The 19,228-nt window shown below is 41.4% G+C and overlaps 1 protein-coding gene across 1 annotated transcript in view; it reads left to right on the top strand.

Moving 5' to 3' along the window:
- ptpn20 (protein tyrosine phosphatase non-receptor type 20) overlaps window positions 1-19,228 on the top strand; it is a 412,353-nt gene that overhangs the window by 168,722 nt on the left and 224,403 nt on the right. The window contains exons 10-12 of the mRNA XM_072282567.1: window positions 700-774; window positions 5,749-5,923; window positions 13,992-14,142. Coding sequence (XP_072138668.1) covers window positions 700-774; window positions 5,749-5,923; window positions 13,992-14,142 — 401 coding nt within the window. The remainder of the gene's footprint in view (window positions 1-699; window positions 775-5,748; window positions 5,924-13,991; window positions 14,143-19,228) is intronic.

The raw sequence follows: 19,228 nt of genomic DNA, 5'->3' as shown, positions 1-19,228 counted from the left end.
GTGGGATTTGTCTGACCTTTAGCTCCTAGCACTTCTACTTTAGAATCAGTGATGAACACCCTAACACAATCTGTGAGAGGATATCATTGTGCAATTACTATATGCAATTACTTGATGGCTGTGAAGAGTTAAATGTAAACAAGTCCATATCTGGAATAGATCACCTGAAAGCAGATTCATGGGCAATTCTCTAAACTGTATGTGAATTAATTGCAGGAGTAAGGTGAGAAAGCAGGAAATGGGATTAATTGGGCAATTCTTTTGGGGAAAAAAAGCACACACATAGGCACTGCAAAAACTCAATGGGTCAGGCAGCATCTATGGATAGTTGATGTGGATGTTCATCAGTCCAGATAAAGGGTGCCAAACTGAATCATTGACTGTCCATTTCCGCCTACAGGTGCCACCTGACCCCTGACCTCCAGCGCCTTTAGTGTTGCTCCAGATTTCCAACAATTATTTATTTATTGGGATACAGTGAGGTATAGGGTGCTTGAACCATGCCGTCCAGCAATACCCCATGCAATCTCCTTACAGGCAGTGGTGGGAATTGAACCTGTGTTGCCTACACTCTAAAGCATTGTGCTAATCGCTATACTATCGTGCTGCCCTAGTATTGATCGCACTGGTAGGATGGAATGAATGGCATCATTGTATGAAAGCTGTCTCTATGATTGTGTTTTCTGTTCTCTCCACCAGCGATATTTGGGACCAGAGTTCATTCGGATGGCTGGGGACCCTGCAATGCCATTGGATCTGCCAGGCTCCATTGTGGTGAGGAATCCATTGTGGCCAGGCTCCTGTATGGCCATTTAATTAACTTGAATTATATTCATTGACATGTGTACAGCACAGTGAAGTCATGGCTTGGTATCACTGTTAACCCACGTGATTGCCCCATCACATCTCTTAAACCCACAAGCTGCAGAGTAGCTTGTGGCCCCTTCTGCAAGTTCCCTGTGGTCACCATTCACTGAGATCGAGTAGACAGGAGCTGAAAAATAAATAGTCCACATGCAGTAGGTGAGAAGATTGAAGTGGGTTTTAACTTTTGCCATTAATGCTAATACTCCTGTACTTCATGTCAATCGAACTGAGTGATCTGGAAAGAACATTAGTTCATCATTATACATTCATTTCTTCAGAGTTTGTTTTTGATAATTAGTTATCTATTTTATTATTGTTACATGTACTGAGATACAGTGCAAAGCTTTTGTTGGCATGCCCTTCAGACCATAAGATATAGGAGCAGAATTAGGCCATTTGGCCCATCAAACATGTTCTGTTATTTCATTCCATGTATTCAGGTGTACAGGTGAGGAAAAAGAAACAGAATATATTGTTGCATTTGCAGAGAAAGTCCAATGCAAGTAGGCAATGTGCAAGGGCCATGGTGAGGCAGCCTGAGAGATCAGGATTTCTTCTTTGTCATAAGGGGTTACTTATTTATTGAGATACAGTGCAGAAGAGGCCCTTCAGGCCACTCAAGCTACGCTGACCGGCAATTGCTGATGTAAACATAGCCTAACCACAGGACAATTTACAATGACCAGTTTTCCTCCCAACCTCGATGTCTTTGGACTGTGGGAGCACTGAGAGGAAGCCCACGCAGTCATGTGGAGAACGTACAAACTCCTTACAGGCAGTGGAGGGAGATGAACCTGGGTCACAGGTACTGTAAAGTGTTGTGCCACCCCAAATGTCTTTTCATACGAAGTGTCTCTGGGTAGGCCGTGACCATCTGCTGAGTGAAAATTGAGTGATATGTTTTGAACTTGAGTGACTAGTAATGAAGTAGAGCCTGACTCACATCTCTTGTGATTGTCCAGCGATGTTGATGAGAGAAGAGCTGTGAAGAGTTATGTGTTAAGAAGTCCATATCTGGAATAGACCACCTGTTGGCAAAACTGCCACCATCAGTTTCACGGTCTCACAGAAACTCAAGATACACCCACTCTCTAGCCAGCTTACCGGCAAATCCATCAGTGATGGTCTGCATGCACTGGGGAACTATCTGCTTGCCTCCCACATAGTAGGTGATTTTAATGCAAATTATTAACCTTGGGATCATTTAAAATTTCACACGGGCTGCTAGTCATGCCAGCACACAAGGACACTCATTATTGAACTGAAGGTCCTCACAGGGATGTGTAATTTCACACCAAAAACGGGAATATACTTTTAAATAACAAAGTTCTGCTTCTAGATATCCATTTCACTTGAATTTAACCCATTGCCAGGATAAATCCTTTACTGAACATCTGTTACAAGCCATTGCAGAAACAGGGCCACAGTCCCATGTAAACATTAACACTAAGAGTTCTTCCAAAACGAGGGGAGCTGTGTTGCGCTTTATAAAGCGATTTCGGTCTCATGGGTTCATTGATAAGTTTGTGTTTCATTTCAAGAGGGGCCCATTTTATGAGCTTCATATTCACATTCTATGGTGAGGAACTTCCCTCACGGGAAAGCAATTATCCATCCTTTTGTTGGAACTCAATTTCAAAATTAATCCCTAGTTCATTCCCAGTCAGTAACACTAAGCATGCTCAAATGCCATATCGTACTCCAGGAACCTGCCTTTGAAATTCATTCCATTGAAAATAATAGAATGGATTTCATAGAAATGTAGAGAGGAGGAAGTGGGCCATTCAGCCCTTCGAACCTGTTCCACCATTCAATTTATTTTACTCCTTCTTCTATAAGTGAATTGACTTCTGCTCATTTTTGTAGTAGAGAATTTCACAGTTTCACCATCCCTTTAGTGAAGATATTTCTCCTTGTCTCAATCCTAAATGTCTTATCCCATATCCTGAGGCAATGACCCCTCTTTCTATAACCCCAGCTAGGAGAAACATCCCCTCCACGTCCAGCCTGTTTAGCCCCATTAAGAAATTCTCTTGTTTCAATAAGATCTCATTCTTCTACAATTCAATGAACACAAACAAGCCTAGTCAACCCAATCTCTCCTAATTCAGTAGTCCTGCCATCCCAGGAATCAGACTGGTGAACCTCCACTGTGCTATCTCTTTGGCAAGTATTATTTTCTTAGTTAAGGACAATAAAATTGACAGTAATATGGTCAAAGTGGTCTCAGCAATTTCTTGTTGTCATCCTTGCTCCTGTAATTGAAACCTCTTGCTATGAAAGTCGACATATCAGTTGCATTGTTACCTGATTGGTTCACCTGCAGGTTTGTTTCCTGTGACTGTACAAGGACACCCAAGCACTACTGTTCATCAACAATCTATTACTGTGTAAATAATACACATCTTTACTCCTCTTCCAGCACAAGGGAGAGAACTGCGCATTTATCCATGTTAAATGGACCACCACGGTAGTGTAGCGGTTAGCGTGACACTATTACAGCTCGGGTTGTTGGAGTTTAGAGTTCAATCCCAACGTCCTCTGAAAGGAGTCTCCCTGTGGAATGTGTGGGTTTTTCTCCTGATCCTCCGGTTTCCTCCCACAGTCTAAAGATGTACCAGGTAGTTAATTGGTCATTGTAAATTGTCCCATGATTAGTTTAAGGTTAAGTCGGGGTGGTTGGGGGTTGCTGGGCAGTGTAGCACGAAGGGTCAGAAACGCCTATTCTGAGCTGCATCTCTAAATAAATACAGTAGATAAATTTCATCTACGTGTCATGTGCACCATTCACAATCCCACCTGGTCTCAGGCATGGCGTGGAATAATGTGACTATATTGTTTGTTTATTGCTACCAAGCACACATGTGTTTGGGGTGAACTTCCAGGCAAGAGCCAACATGTCAGATACAATGTAGGGAAATTTTAAATTGAAGCTCCCTTTTGTCTGTCCCAGCATGTGATTATATATTTCCTTCTCACATAAAATGAATACGCTTGACAAAGGTAATTTGATTCAGAAAGACAAAGTCTAGTGTAACTATACACAGCTAATTGGCTGAAATGTTTCTGTGGTTTTCACCTCCTCAGAAAGAAGACAAATCTGGGGAAAGTTGATTCCAGTATTCATTATGCCTGAAGAAATTAAAAGAGATTGTCACTTGAGGGATACAAGCTCAAAAATTAGATCTAAGATATCATGGACTGATTTCCAAATGTGAGCAAGATTCTCCACAAGAAATGGAGGGACCATTCTTGATGTTGGTCTGAAATTTTGGTTGGTGTTCAATGTTTTTTTTTTGTCTCTGGATTGCAATTCCATTGCTCCAATTAGCTGACAGTTTCACTTATGAGATGGAATACGTGGGATTAATCTCCCAGTCCATGACTTAAGCACCTAATGTTGAGGGTAACTTCAGTGCCTCTACTTCAGTGAGTTACAGGTGATAACTACTGTAGATTATTCTCAGCAACAGGTGTTACTGCAACGAGGAACTCATATTTCCCCAGAAGATTAGTGTGCAGGTATAGTAAGTAATCTGGAAAACCAACATAATATTATTGTTTATTGCTAAGAGAAAAAATACAGAGGGAGGTTATGCTTTAGTTAGACATTGGTGAGACTAGGTATGGAGTATTGGCTACAGCATTGGTTTTGTGTTTCAGAAAGAATGCTAATGCATTAAAAGCAATTCAGGGAAGGTTTACTAGATTGGAAAGGAGCGGTTGTCTCATAAGGAAAGGTTGGACAGACTTGACTTGTTTCCACTGGAGCTTCGAAGCAAATGAGGCAATGATTGGAATATATAAGGTCCTGAGGGGTTTTTACAGGGTGGACGTGAAGAGAATGTTTCCCCTTGTAGGAGAATCTAGAATCTAGGGAGTAACAGTTTGAAACTAAAGAGTTCTGCATTTAAGAATGAAGAGATTTTTTTTCTTTCTCTCAGAGTGTGTTGAGTCTTCGGAACACCTTATCTCAACGAGCAGCGGAAACAGAGTTTATAATTTAATAAGGCAGAGGTAGATTGGTTTGTGATAATTAAGAGGGTAAAGGGTTACTGGAGTAGTCGAGGAGACAGAGTTGAGTTTGCCAAAAGCTCAATTGTGATCCTGTAGAAATGGCACAACGGACTTCAGGGGCCAAATGGCCAAGTCCTGCTCCAAGCAATTAGTTAGATATATTTTCTGTGCATGTTTAAAACAACCATGCTTAAAATTAATGGCGAAACTGGAGAAATAGTTCTCTCCACACATGATGTAGCTATGATTTTAATTCCACTGACTAGATTGTGGTTTATTTTAGTGTAAGGCATAATTTACCACCCATGTTATTTTACATGGTCTTATGGTCTTATACACAATGGATTTCAAAACCAGAATCATGTCAATGACGTCTTCAATATGAACCTGCTTTCTTCCCAACCGCTGAATGGAGTTTAGGGTAACACGGCAGCGTAACGTTATTAGAGTCCCAGTGGGATGGGTTCAGTTCCCGTCTCTGCCTGTAAGGAGCCTGTGTGCTCTCTCAGTGACCATGTGGGTTCCCTCTGGGTGCTCCTGTTTCCTCCCACACTCCAAAGACATAAAGGTCAGTGGGTAAATTTATCACTTGTGTGTAATTGGGTGTCACAGGCTCGATGGGCCAGAAGGGCCTGTTACCGTGCTGTATCTCTAAATAAAAATAAAAACTTCAAAGCTGGATTCTGTAAGTCTCCTTCGAATCTGAATTGCTCAATTGGTTTACAAAGAAACAGTAATTTTTGAGCAAAATTGAAGATTTTCAGCAGAGTGGTTCACACTTGACCAGCGAGGTGCCCTGTGAGTCACTGCACTCTGCCTGGTGGTGACCTGGTGTAATCAAGTAACCAAGCTTCCTGTTTGCAGAGCAAGAAAAGGAAGATGCATTTATCACAGCGAGAGCTCTGTGTCATCATACCAAATGGACAATGTCTGCAAGTCAAATGTGATGTAAAGGCAACAGGCAGTGATGTATTTGACATGGTTGTCGCTTACACCAACCTTGTGGAGCATTTCTATTTTGGTCTTGCTTATCTCAAAGGTAAGTTTTTCAAAGTTGTCTTTGTTTGCTTTTTTTTTGTTAGTTGGTTATGAAGCTTGCTGTTGTTTGATTTAATAATCTCAGTATGTTAATTTTCCAAATCTCTGTCGCTTCCATTGGAGTTCAGATGGAAGGTTTTGAGTGAGAATGTACAGCAGAACATGGTACAGGTTAAATCTGAGCACAGTACAGGGGTCGAATCGTTTGCAGAGAATAAAAATCGATAGCTTAAATTTGGTGGAAAACATCCTCTGTCCAGGAAAACATATCAGCCATCCCCTCACTCAGTCTAGGTTCGGGTGCTCCAATGGATTCCGACCAAATCACAGCTGAGTGCGTTCCAATGGGTATAACTCGCCCTCCAATGTCCCTTCAATCAACTTCCATCCCCAAATTGTCCCTAAACTCTGCAGTTTCTGAATAAAGGGAACTGCCCAGAAATTGGGTGATGGTGTGGCGGTTTTCTATCTAAAACTAATGCTGTGTGAAGGAGTGCATTTGCAGAATTGGTGTGGAGTGAGCTCAATTAATCACAGATATGATTGATCGAATGCCCTTCAAAACTGAAAGATCCTACAATTCAAAATTTTTTTTTATAGTCAAATAATATTGATGGAACTCATGGATTGACTAGACATTGAGGTCTGGAACTGAAAGCTGTCAATATTAATAATAATGCTGCAACACACAGGCACACATTCTCATTGGTAGTGTTGACAGCCAGTATTGTTTTCCCAGAGTCAGACTGTCTAAAACTAGAAGGCATGTATTTAAGGTCAGAGGGGGGAATGTTTGAAGGAGTTGCGTGAGACAGGTTACCTGCGCAAAGTGGTGGGCGCTTGGAATGTGCTGGCAGTGATGGTCGCGAAGGAAGACATGACAGAAGTGTTTAAGAGGCTCTTCGATGGGCAGAAACTGGAACGTTCAGGAAATGGAAGGGTATGGACCATGTGCAAGTAAAAGCAATTAGGTGCATGTGCTTAATTCATTAGAACAGCATCATGGGCTGAAGGGCCAGTTCCAGAGCTGTACTGTTCTAGATTATACATTCAATCTTATCAGCTCTGACTTAATTTATACAGTATGTCAAAATATATATCTGATTAATCACAGAGAAGGGCTGGATTTTGACAGTGTATTCATGTATTCATAAGAGAGTTGTACTCTTTTTTAATTGTTTCTCCAAATAAAACATCTCTCCTGCCATGATGTGCAGCTGAAATTGTGGACTCTTGTAGTACGATCAAACATGATCTGATTTGTAAAGTAATTAATGTTAAAAATCCAACTCTCATTCTCACAGGATAGACAGGGCTAAAAGTGGCAGTAGGTGGGGCAATAGGCAAGTGGGCCCATCACAAACCCTGCCCCCCACCCAACTTCCCAACAAGCTAAAAACATGAGGATAAATTAAGAGAACATCTGATCATCTTTACTCTTCCTGGTGAACAGCTGTTATCCCTGATCATATTAAAATATCTTGGCAGAGACCTTCCTCCACCAGGTTTCTTGTGGCATTCCAAAGCTTGGCAGGTTTTTTCTAAATTTTGGCATGACTCCAGTCAGAAAATTAAATTTCATGGCTGGTAGGGGATAACTGGGGAAAGCACAATTGCATAAATGGACCACCATCCTCTCCAGATGGTACGCTGAAAAACTTCCTTCAATTATTTTGTCCTGCTAGGAGTATAGGATCAGTCAGGAATTGTTGGAACTGGGCTAACATTGCCGAAGGTCCAAAAGTAATGAAAGTCATTCTGTAGCATTTATTTACACACTCACACTCACATCCACACTCATACTCACACTCACCCACACTCACACTAACACCCGCACCCGCACCCACACCCGCACTCACACCTGCACTCACACCCACACCCACACTCACACCCACACCGACACACACACTTACACACTCTCTCTCACACACACACACACTCAGTCACATAAATATGCATACACATGTGCATAAATGCACAAACATAAAGACAAGAGTTGAATACATATTTATACCTAAACACACATACACACACACACGCAAATGTGTTAATAGTGCAGAACAAAGTGCTGATACAGGATGAGTCTTAGTAGAAGGCATCGTATCTATGCCCTTTGTTCATATTCTGACTCTTCATTGCCCTGATGTTCAACATTTGGTCTCCTTGTTTTCTGCAGCGAGTGAATCAGGCTAATGTCCTATTCCACGTGTGAAAATATTCGTCTACATCTTGATCGGGTTGATGAATTATATTCATGTGCAAAATACTGAGGGTTAATGCTGGATCCCTGAGTATTTGCCATCTGATACCCAGAGGAGTAGTTGTTTGTTTCCCTTCCTTACTAAACTGTTACAATCTGCTATGATTTAACTCCAATTTGTGGGTTGCTAATCCAATATATAACCATGCACACGGCTAGTAGAATGTATAATTCTTGTAATTGGTAATTGGTTTATTATTGTCACAAATACCGAGATACAGTGAAAAACCAGATCATTTTTAGACTCAGTACATCTGAGTGATACAAGGAAGCAATAACAGGATGCAGAATATCGTGTTACAGCTGCAGTTACAAAGGAAGTGCAGGACAGGTAGGCAATAAGGTGTGAGGTGGATTGTGAGTTTAAGAGTTCATTTTTATCATACAAGAGGGCCGTTCAAAGGTTTTATAACAGTACATTAGAAGCTGTCCTTGAGCCTGGTGGCACATGTTTTTAAGCTTTTGTATTTTCTGCTCAGTGGAAGGGAATGGGAGGGATCTTTGATTACGCTGGTTGACACAACAAGGTGTAGACAGAGTCAGAATCAGAATCAGGTTTATTATCATGGTATTATATGATATGATTTTTTATTTGTAGCTGCAGTACAGTGCAAAGACATAAAATGACTCTAAATTTCACAATAAATTGATAGGAATAATGAAGTAGTGTTCATTGACTGTGCAGAAATCTGATGGTGGAAGGGAAGAAACTGCTACTAAATTGCAGAGTTTGGACCTTCAGGCTCCTGTACCTCCGCCCTGATGGTGGTAACAAGTTGAGAGCATGTACCCTTTGGCAGACCCGGCTGGTGGCGTAGTGTCATCAGTGCTGGACTTCGGGACAAAAGATCCCGAGATCGAATCCAGCCAGCTCCATCCATGCTGGGTTACGAGCTGGTGATCTCTTTGGAAACTCACCCAGCAGAAGGAAATGGCAAACCACTGCTGTAACTTGTCTCGTACGCGGTTCCCCACTACGTCAGAGAGGCGTGGAGGGAAATTGTCTGCTAACCGGAGAAACTCCGGATGCGACATACCTTTCCCTACCCTTTGGCAAGGACCCTCTTGAAGATGTCCTTGATGGTGAGGAGGGTTGTGATGGAGCTTGCTACAATCTCAATGTCCATACCAGGCTGTGTGGCAGCCAGTCAGAATGCTCTCCACTGTACATACAGTATATATAAATGTTCAAGTCTTTTGTGACATACCAAAGCTCCTCAGCCTCTTAATGAAATAGATCCACTGGTGTGCCTCCATCGTGATGGCCTGAATATATTGAGTCCAGAACAGATTCTCGGGGATGCTGACACCCAGGAGCTTATTGATGTTCACTTTTTCCACTGCTGACCCTTCAGTGAGGACTGGTGCATGCTCTCCTGGCTTCACTTTCCTTAAGTCTACACAATTTCCTTTGCCTTGCTGATGTTGAATGTGAGGTTATTGTTGTGACACCACTCAACCAGCCAATGTATCTCAATCCAGTACCTTTCCTCATGTCACCAACTGCAGTTTTGGAGCCTGTTGTTTAGTACTGATGGGGTGATGGTGTTGAACACTGGGGCATAATCAATCAACAGTTTCCTGACGTATGTTTTTGCTGCTGTCTTGGTGCTCCGAAGCAGAATGTAGAGCCCATTAGATTGTGTCCGACGTAGACCTTTTGTGGCAGTAAGCAAATTGCAGTGGACCATGTCCTTGTTCAGACAAGAATTAATTCTAGCCATAACCGACTTTTCAAAGCACATTATTATGGTAGATGAGAGTGCTACCAGATAACTATTGAAGCAGCTCCTCCTGCTCTTCTTGGTACCAGCATGATTGCTGCCCTTTTGAAGCAGGTGGGAACCTCCGACCGCAGCAAGTGAGTCAGCATAGATTTTCGGTACCCAGTCAGGTACATCACTGGGGCCTCTTACCTTGGGAGAGTTCACTCTCTTAAAGGATGTTCTGACATTGGCTCTGGGATAGAGGTCACAGGGTCACCAGATGCTGGGAGGATATGCATATATGTTGCTTATTCTGTCTTTCAAACCATACATAGAATGCTTTGAGCTCATGAGGGAATGAAACATCACTGCCATTTATGCATTAGGTTTAAGCTTATAGGAAGTAATGACACGCAAACCCTGCCACAGCTGACAATGCATTTGATTTCAAATACAATTGCCTTTTCACTCTCAAGATAGTATTCCATACGTTGTACTGGGACTTCCTGCTTGATTCTGGATTGCCAGAGATCTAGCCCTTAGCAGACTGTGAATTTTCAGTTTCGCCGAGTCCTTCTGGTTTGCAAAAGCTTGGCATGTTCTCAAAGAGACATACATGTCCTTGCAGGTTTTGATTAAGTTGGTGATGCCCGTATAATACCTGAATATGGTCCAGGCAACCGATTCAAAGCAGGGTACTCTATGGTGGGGAGGCTGGTTTTCATGCTGGAGTGAGATGTGTCTGTCAACAACTCTACAACTTTTGGGGTTTTGTGCAGAGCAATTTCTATACCATACTGTGATGCATCCGAATAGCTTGCTCTCAATGGTAGTTGGAATCAGGATCGCACTGCCAGAGAAGCTGCTGAAGGGTGATACTCTCCCAACAGTTAAGAAGCATCCAGACAAACACCTGAATTGTTGGGCATAGAGGTTTACAGATAGTATAGGTTGAGCATGCCTAATATGAAATGCTTGGGGCAGAAGTGTTTTGGATTTCGGATTGCTTTAGATTTTGGAATATTTGCATCTATATAATGAGATACCTTGAGGATGAGACCCAAGTCTAAACTCTAAATCCATTTACATTAACCTACAGCTTATGTACAGCTGGTGTGAAGCTGGCATAGTGAACAGTCAGAGCACAGTCTGACGTGATTGGGCTGGATCCTTCACAGACTGCTGGAGTTGAATGATTTCCCCCAACTGCATCTGTTACCAGTTCTAGCACTGTGACTGGCTTCCTATCCACCATCAATTTCAAACTGCTGCCTGTTCCACAGCAGCTACGATGGGAGGGGATATTTTTATATAATATTTTTAATAATTTTGGACTGAAACAATTCCCTTCAATTTTCAGTGCATTGTGATAGATGTCTGCTTGTTTCATGATCAGCAAAGCATTAAGCATAATATGTTCTCTGACGCTGATGAATCCATTATTTCAATACGCATTCAAGATCTTCATTTCTCACTTTATGCAGTCTTTTTCTGTTAATGAACTTCTGCTCATTACATACGTGAGGTCCTTTCTCAGAACTGTCTGTGGTGTGCAGAAGCCTGTGCATCACCTGGGAACCTTCCTGGCCCCTTGTGGAATTTTTCATTTGTAATGTCATGTCAGTGCTCAAAAAATAAATTCAGATTTTGGAGGTTTTCTGATTTTGGAATTTTCGATAAGGGGTATTCAACCTGTACTGGGAAATGGAATTAGTACAGATGGGTCAGCAAGGTTATACATAATTGCCAAAGGGCCTGCTTCGGTGCTCTAATTGTTAGGTAGGCTCTTGAAGATATGCATACAAATCACAAAAACTGTGGTTTTTGTTTGCTGGAACCCTCAAACTACCAAACACACAAAATCTAACACTCAAGGGCCTGCATTTAAAGTGATGGGGGTAGGTTAAAAGGAGAGGTGTGGGGCATGTTTTACAGAGTGGTGGGTGCCTAGAATGCAATGCCTGTTATGGTGGTGGAGGCAGAAAAGAGGAGTTTAAGAGGCTGTTAGAGGGGCACATGAAAGTGGAGAGAAAGGAGGGCTATGGACATTGTGTCCATTATGTAGAAGGAATTAGTTGGGCATTGAATTACTAGTATGATTAATTTGGCACAACATTGTAGGTCAAAGGCCCATTACCTGTGTAGTTCTATTTTTAAATCAACGGTTTCTTCTATTGGTACAACTGGCAATTTGAACATAAATTATAATTGAACTGACACTGGAGTATAAGGGTTGTACTGTCTGTAAAGGTGGTGGGGTGGAAGTAATTTCATTTAATGTTTTCAAAAGCAATGGGGAAAGAGCAAGCAATGTGACTGATGACACTACTCTAGTCAGACTTGATGAGGCAAAAGGTCCAGTCCAATACCATACCATTTATTTGATTCCTGTTTGATTGTAAATTCTACAATGAATCAGATTGATTGGATAAATGTTTTAGAATACTGTTCTTAAAAAAGCTTTTTTAATATAGTGGTATCCTGATAGAGTTTTATTAATATTGCTGAAAATAAGGTTACCACAAGAAATGTTTTAGTTCTTTGGTTCATATCTCACAAGCAACTAAGTGTAAAAAATTCTTTGGGGAAAGACAAAAAAAAATTTCCTGGTTCCGTTGGTGTAATCAGATTGACAGGAGATGAACAAAATGAATATTCAGATTTTAAAAAAAATTTTAAAACAGCCAAGAAGATCATTGAAACTTGACCTGCTGTATCGGTGTAACTGTGCTTGAAATTTCATGACCTTTCAATGATGGTTTCTTAATTTCTGGTGGATTTCAAAGTTAAAGTACGCTTATGTCATCATATACTACTGTACTTTAAGATTCATTTTCTTGCAGACATTCACAGTAGAACATTGAATACAATAGAATCAATGAAAAACAACAAACAACCAATGTAGAAAAGAAAACAAACTGTGAAAATAAATTTAAAAAAAACAAATAAATAAATACATTTTGTAAATAATGCTGAGAACATGAGTTGTAGAGTACTTGAAAATGAGACCATAAGTTGTGGAGTCAGCCTTGTGGTACACCTGTGCTGTTAGTGATTTTGCAAGAAATATTGTTGCCAATCCATACTGACTGGAATCTGCAATTGAGAAAATTGAGGACTCAGTTGTAGAAGGAGGTGTTGTGCCCTAGGCCTTGGAGCTTAGTGATTAGTTTCAAAGAGGTGATAGTGTTGAATGCTGAGCAGTTGACAATAAAGAAAACACTGATGTATGTATCTTCATTGTCCAGAGGGTCAACGGCTGAGTTAAGATTTGTCTATACCACAACCGTATAGCAGTACAAAACATTTATCACGTGGAACCTTGACATCAGACTTTGAGGCATCTCATTTAATAACTTTAAGATGCAGTGACAGAAACCTAAACATTATAACCATTTTGAGTAGCAAGATCCAACAAAGCATGTTGAGGGAAATGATGTGGTTTTTTTTCAGCTTTAGTCATGTGTGGATTCTTTCAAGATCTACTTTGAATGGTGCTGTAGTTTCATTAGTGTTAGTCAGTATTTCCCCACCTCACCCCCTCCCTGACATCGTGGAACAAAATCAGGACCTCGGAGATCTCCTCTGTCAAAAGCAGCACTCTCAGCAATGTCTAGACGGTAGTTTTTGATTGAGTGCCCCAGTCAACATGAGACTTCAACCAAGAATCTGTCAGATGAGTGGAAATAAATGAAGTTGAAGAGGTCAAGCCAGCACAAAAATGATTGAAGAATATGTGATTGGTCAGTGTGCACTTCTGGTCACCGGAGCATGATTGCAATGGGGAAGATGCAGAGGAGGCTAGCCAGGATATTGTGCAGGATGGAGCATTTCACTTGTGAAGAAAAATTGGACAGACTGGGTTTATGATCTACAATTGCTTGATCTCCCTTGATTGCTATGATTATGAACCTCTCCCTCTCTTGATTTACTCCAGTTTCGCATATATCTTAAGCATTTTAAATAATGATCATATCTGAAAATTATAATGGGAATCTGCAATCTGGATTTTACTAAAGCCTCCTAATTACAGATAATACTGTTGATTATATCTCAGTCTGTTTGGTTCTAATCTGCGAGACCTTATCCTATTTGTGTTACAGAGAAGGAATTTTTCTTTCTTGACCCTTTTACCAAGCTGCACAAAGTAGCACCAGATGGTTGGAAGGATCAGCCCAAGAGAAAAACAGCAATTGTCAACTTTACTTTATTCCTGAGAATCAAGTACTTTGTCGAGAACTTCAGTATAATCCAGTGAGTAATGAAAAGACATTCAATCACCAACAGTCGGATTTCTGCACGTCTGCTTCATTGTCATTCATTGATTGTAAACATTGGCCTTGAAGCCATTGTTCAACATTGATGTATTTCTTTGTCATCTTGCATAAGGAACATGTTTACAACAATGTGCTGCTGTAGATTTCTGTCTCCTTCACTGCTCTGTCTGTTCTACAGGGTAGCACCATGGTGCAGCTGGTAGAGCTGCTGTGACCAAGCTCCAATGCTCAGGTCCAATCCTGACCTCAGGTGCAGTCTGTGTTCAGCTTAGACTTTCTCCATTTGGCCATGTTGGTTCTCCTGGATACTCTGCTTTCCTTTCATATCCCAAATATATGCTGATAGGTGAATTGACCAGTGTAAATTGTCCCTAGTTTAATGGTGAGTGTAGAATCTGGGAAGAGTTAATGGGAATGTAAGGAGAATAGGTTACAGGGGAACCATAGAAACAGAATCTTTGCACAACCCCCCAAATCCTACCCTACCATCACACACCAATGTTCAGAGATCCTACATTAATTCCATTTTACTGTTGCCACATTCTCATCACTTACTTACTGCCCGTTATGTCGCTAGTGTTTAGGGCAGCAACGAAGGTCCTCCTCCTCTGTTGGTCCTTGGCCACACACAAATGCAGGATTTTTCATTGCTCTTTTTGTAACGGTTTTGTTTGACCAATCAGGGTTGTTAGTACTGAGCTGAAACCCCGAACCTGGAGGACCGGTGGAACACTCTTAGTCTGTCCTAGACCCTTTGACCTGTTTGGCATAGGTGACCCTACCAAGAGCCAAAGGATAAAGTCCTGACTCCAGCCAGCATAGTTCTCCAGATCATTGAGGCACACAAGCCTCCAAACCATGACAAAGTTGTGGTCCCCTTGGAGGGCGTTCTCATCAAGTACACACTAGGGGCAAATTGTTGCAGCCGACTAGCCTACTTTCCTGCATGTCTATTGGATATGGAAGGAAACTGGAGTAGCTGGAGAAAACCAGATGACAGCATGCAAACACCACACAGACTGCACCTGAATTCTGGATCATTGGAGCTATGAGGCAGTTGCTCTAACAGCTCTACCCTGTGCTGCCTTGAAAGTGGTGGAAAGGGATTGCACTGTGAGGTGGCTTTGATGGACAGAAATGGCTCTCTTGACGTCACCTTGAACTACGAAAAGTGTAAGTTCCAATGGGAGCATTGGGTTTCCCAAAATGGTCGTCAAAGGGAGAGAATCTGTGGTGGGGTGTCTGTTGGTAAAGTTGATCCTTCATGGTTATTTTTAAGAAGCAGCAGACCCTTAAATTCTGTAAAATGTTCAGTCCCAATGCTTGGACCCTGGAACACTGCAGCAACTCAGCCAGCTGTGTATGACGATAACTATGAGCAAATGTAGTCAGCTGAGGTTCTCCAAAGGACCCAGAGGTGAGGAACCACTGGTGATAACATTAAATTATTGAATTGGAACTCAAAGGCTTTGAAGCTTAAATGGGCAGAAACTCTACCCAAATTAAATTCCATTTGTGAAGTCACTCAGAAGTGTTTATAGTGGGTATCAAATACTGATCTAAATCCATGGCAGAAGGAATGATGTGGAACTGGTTAGAAACACAGAAAAACCTACAGCACAATACAGACCCTTCAGCCCACAATGCTGTGCAGAACATGTACTTACTTTAGAAATTACCTAGGGTTATCTATAGCCCTCTTTTTTTCTGAACTCCATGTACCTATCCAGGAGCCTCTTAAAAGACCCTATTGTATCCACCTCCACCACCGTCGTCGGCAGCCCATTCCACATACTCACTACTCTGTGTTTAAAAAAAAACTTACCCCTGACATCCCCTCTGTACGTACTTCTAAGCACCTTAAAACTGTGCCCCCTTGTGTTAGCCATTTTAGCCTCTGACTATCTACATGGTCAAGGCCTATCATCATCTTACACACCTCTATCAAGTCACCTCTCATCCTCCATCACTCCATGGAGAAAAGGCCAAGTTCACTCAACCTATTCTCGTAAGGCATGCTCCCCAATCCAGCCAATGTCCTTGTAAATCTCCTCTGCACCCGTTCTATGAACTTATATCATGGGACAGGACTTGGAGCTATGATGTTGTGGCCATTACAGTGACTTGGATGGCTCAGGGGCAGGGATATCTACTTAGAGTGCTAGGCTTTAGATGTTTCAGGAAGGACAGGGAGGGAGGCAAAAGAGGTGGAGGCGTGGCACTGTTGATCAGGGATAGTGTCACTGTAGATTCTCTATGTTCTATGTTTACCAGGAGAGTTGTAGATAAAGGGCCCAAAGCATTGTTGAGGATCCCTACCACCCTTCCCACATTCTCTTTGACCTACCACCATCAGGAAGGATGCACGGAAGCATCAGGACTAGGACTGCCATACTGAGTAACAGCTTCTTCCCTCAGTCTATGAGACTAATGTATGCTCTACTACACCGAGGTCTCGTTACTCAGGCAGTGAGCTGTTTAGTGTGTGGTTTATTGTTTACTGTTCACCTATGATGCACTTTACTACATGCATTGTGATGTACATTTTATTATCTTACTTACAGTATAATATTTTGGTTTATGTGTTGTGTGGCTAAGCAGATCTGGAGGAACGTTGATTCATTTGGTTGCATATGTACAGGCAGATGACAATGGGTTTGAACTTGAACTCATGCTTGACTCTATTCTTCCATTGTAGTGGATTTCAAAGTCTGGGAGAAGAATTTCTCCTCATCATTGTCTAAAGTAACTAAACACTTACCCCGAGACTTTGCTCTCTAATTTTAAGTGCCCCCATCATGGGATTTATCCCTACAACAAATACCCTATCATAAAGTGGATAAAATCAGTTTTCTAAACGCCAGAGAAAATAAACCCAATCTACTCAAAAATGCATCCGTTGTCTCTGCATCAATGCATTAACTGTCTCTAAAGTCTGTTTCCAGCTAAATCCCATATAAACTCCTTGAAACTTCATTGGGGTAGTTTCTAATTTCAGATTAAATTGTGCCCCTGCTGAGTCTTTATGTTGAGGTCTACGGTCAGAAAACATGGTTGCCTCTAATTTAAGATGTAGTCTTGTACCAGTGTAATGCTTCTTATGGAATCATTTGATGACAATTCTGCATTTCCACGCATTCCCATAATATTTCTGTGGAAACAGTGTTTGACACATGATTTTCAGTGCTCATTGGTCTCTGTGTTTGCCTTACCCACCCCACATCTCAGTGGCAATAGCTCTTTCTATTAAACAACTGAGAAAGCTGATGGTTTTCCGGCCCAGTGTGAAAATTACTTAAATGTAATGTGAATAATATCCACGGGAGGATAGATCAGAAATATTATCAGTCCAAAGGAATGTCAGAATGACAAGAAAGAGTGCTCAGAATCCCAAAACATATAATTCAATCTGTTTCACCATTGCCAAAGGGAGAACTATTTCCTGGCTGCTAACTGATCTCATAGGTTCAATAATTTGATATATATCCTGCTTTTTATTCAGTTTCAAATTAAGATGTTTAGTTGCCTTATTTGTTTGTACAGAGAGTGGTGGGACAGTATTGAGGGTGCGTTTCATTGGGTATGGCAGACTGACACAACCCAGAATGGGTTAGTAATCTCAGCTACTCTTTTTCATGGTAGCTGGCAGCATTTATTAAACAGATGGGAAGCTCGGAGTTACAGAAATTAAACGGGTTGAAGTGTAATGAATTATATCTACCATGGAACTGCACTCATTCTCAACTAAGTACAGCTAGTCTGGCTGCCTGGCCTCTTGCCCCAGATTGATTACAATCTAAGCATTGACAAAGGCAGTTGTCTTTGACTGTGGTCTACTCTTGTGACCCAACTCAATCCTTTTGTGAGTGGAATAGGCTGCACCAGTCCTGGCATTCTGCGCAACCCTGGGCAAATTGATAGAGTGTATAAGAGTTTAAGAAGCATGGTTAGAGTGCGCAGCTAGTGCCTTTTTACCAAGGTAACAATGGTTAAGACCAGAGAATATCCTTTTAAGGTGAGTGCAATGGGTAAGATGTCAGAGGTGTTTTTTTTTAACACAGAGTGATAAATGCTGGAATTGGAATGGTTGTAGAGACTGATGCATTTGGGACATTTAATAAGCACATGGATAAAAGAGAAATAGAGAGTTATGGGCAATGTAGGAGGAAAGGTTTAGATCGATCTTGGAGCAGATTAAATAGTTGACACAACATTTTGGGCTGAAGGGTCTGTACTGTTGTACTCTTCTATGTTTTATGTTCTATGTTCTATGTTCTATGACTATTTGATATCTTCATGAACAATAGAATGGCCTAATTGTGTTCCACCTCCTGCAGACACATGCCCATGTTTGTTTTCTCCCTTAGCTCCCAGCCCAGCAATTTCTCAAATTTAATAAACTCAGTCCCCTCCCATTTCCATAAAATTCATTCTGACGCCAAACTTTTGGTTGCTCATTACTATATCTTCTAATTTTGTTCATCTATCCTTCAATGACTATATCTTGGTATTCAACACTATCATCCCCTCAAAACTAATCAATAAGCTTCAAGACCTTGGCCTCAATACTTCCTTGTGCAATAGAATCTTTGATTTCCTCACTTGCAGGTCCCAGTCAGTTCGGATTAGCAACAACATCTCCACAATCTCTGTCAGAACAGGTGTGCCACAAAGCTCTGTGCTTAGCTTCCTGCTCTATTCGCTTTACACTTGTGATTGTCAGGATAAGCACAGCTCCAATGCCATATTTAAGTTTGCTGACAACGCCACCATCATTTGCTAAATCAAAGGTGATTCAGCATATAGTAGGGAGATCAAAAATTTGGTTGAGTGGGATCACATAACAACCTTTCACTCAATGTCAACAAGACCAAGGAGCTAATTATTGACTTCATGAAGAGGAATCTGAAGGTCCATGAGCCAATCTTCATCAGGAGATCAGAGATAGAGAGGGTAAGCAGCTTGAAATTTCTCTGTGTTATAATTTCAAAGGATCTGTCTGGAGTCCAGCACCAAAAGTGCAACTACGAAGAAAGCACAGCAGCACTTCTGCTTTCTTAGAA

Source organism: Mobula birostris, chromosome 18, assembly GCF_030028105.1.
Source record: "Mobula birostris isolate sMobBir1 chromosome 18, sMobBir1.hap1, whole genome shotgun sequence".
Classification (NCBI taxonomy): domain Eukaryota; kingdom Metazoa; phylum Chordata; class Chondrichthyes; order Myliobatiformes; family Myliobatidae; genus Mobula; species Mobula birostris.
The sequence above is the reverse complement of the archived record's forward strand: the minus strand, read 5'-3'. Positions and strand labels throughout refer to the sequence as shown.